At 33.1% G+C, this 1446-nt stretch overlaps 1 protein-coding gene across 1 annotated transcript in view; it reads left to right on the forward strand.

The window, feature by feature from the left end:
- Positions 1-315: 315 nt before the first annotated feature.
- LOC21401512 (NADH dehydrogenase [ubiquinone] iron-sulfur protein 8-B, mitochondrial) overlaps positions 316-1446 on the forward strand; it is a 4297-nt gene continuing 3166 nt past the window's right edge. Inside the window, 1 exon segment of the mRNA XM_024174432.1 lies at positions 316-462. Coding sequence (XP_024030200.1) covers positions 409-462 — 54 coding nt within the window. The 5' untranslated portion in view covers positions 316-408.

The raw sequence follows: 1446 nt of genomic DNA on the forward strand, positions 1-1446 counted from the left end.
GTTTTATTATTATTATTATTATTATTATTATTATTATTATTATTGATTTTCTTTTATGTAAATAACCAAACACAGTAATGTAATATTTCTGAGAATTTGAAAAAGATTTATGAAACCAAATATAGTAATATATTATTCTTAGGAATCATATTACCCTTTATCACTTTTCTGGAAATATGATTTCCACTGAATACCAAACGCATATAATTCTCAGAAAAAAAATAATAAAAAAAGATGACACGTGCTCTGCACGTGCCGTTCTCAACCAGTCTTGTAAACGATTCAGGTTCCTCATCTTTTTTTCTTCAGCGACTCGCGTGGGTTTCAGCTCGCTTTTCTCTGCCATTGAAACCATTCTCAAATCTCAGTCCCAAGTTCACAGAGGACGAGAAATACCATTTTCCAGCAATGGCTGCGATCTTAGCTCGCAAATCTCTTCTCGCTCTTCGCGCTCGTCACCTGGTAAGAATTCTCTCTTTCCCTTACTTTTCCCCTTTCATTTTTTCGTTGTAAAATAAGAATGAATACCTGAAATTTTCAATTCAAGAATAATCTTGCTTAATTCTATTTGTTGATTTTTTTTCTTCTAATTTTCGTACTTCTCTATATCGGTTAACAACAACCCAGTATTATTAATTGGCGATCGGAGTTCATTGGATTCTTTATTCCTATTTATTTGGACCCCAAAAGAGTGCGAATCAAAGAAAAAGGGGCAAATAGCTTTTAAACTCTGAGTTATGATATTGTCTCTGTTTTTTTTTTTTTTTTTTTAAATCTTTCTCCTCCTTTGAACCAAAAATCCCTAACCCCATTCTTCAGTACTAAATCCTTGGGATAATGCTCAAGCCTTTCAAATACTAGTTATTTATATGCCATTTGTTTCTCTTGATTTCATAACAAAGTGAATTTATTTGATAATTGTTCATTTCACGTCATTAACTTTGATAGTTTGATGCTTGCATTATCATCACTATTCAATTTGATATGTTTGTTAAAACGATAAGGATAGGGATTTTGTAGCTTTGATCTCTTTGTTTACAAACAATAACTAATTGATTACCCTAATCTCTATGCTTTCGTGATCAATATGAACTTTCAGTCTTTATGCCGGTTGTGAATAACTTTATTATTAATACCTTGAATGAAAGATTCTTTTGAGGAGATAAGAGAATTATTACCCCGTGATTAGAACTATCAAGTTGGAGCCCAGCTCCAACTATGAGAGTTTGCTTTTCTTTCATCTTTCTTAGAGCAGTCTGTATGATCAAATAAGGGATAAGACCGGGATAAGACCGCTCCTGGTGTACGAACTATATATATATATATATATATATAGAGAGAGAGAGAGAGAGAGAGAGAGAGAGAGAGAGAGAGAGAGAGAGAGAGAGAGAGAGAGAGAGAGAGAGAGAGAGAGAGAGAGAGAGAGTGTGTATAATATTGTCACAC

The sequence above is a fragment of the Morus notabilis genome, unplaced genomic scaffold (assembly GCF_000414095.1).
Source record: "Morus notabilis unplaced genomic scaffold, ASM41409v2 Scaffold57, whole genome shotgun sequence".
In the NCBI taxonomy this organism is placed as follows: domain Eukaryota; kingdom Viridiplantae; phylum Streptophyta; class Magnoliopsida; order Rosales; family Moraceae; genus Morus; species Morus notabilis.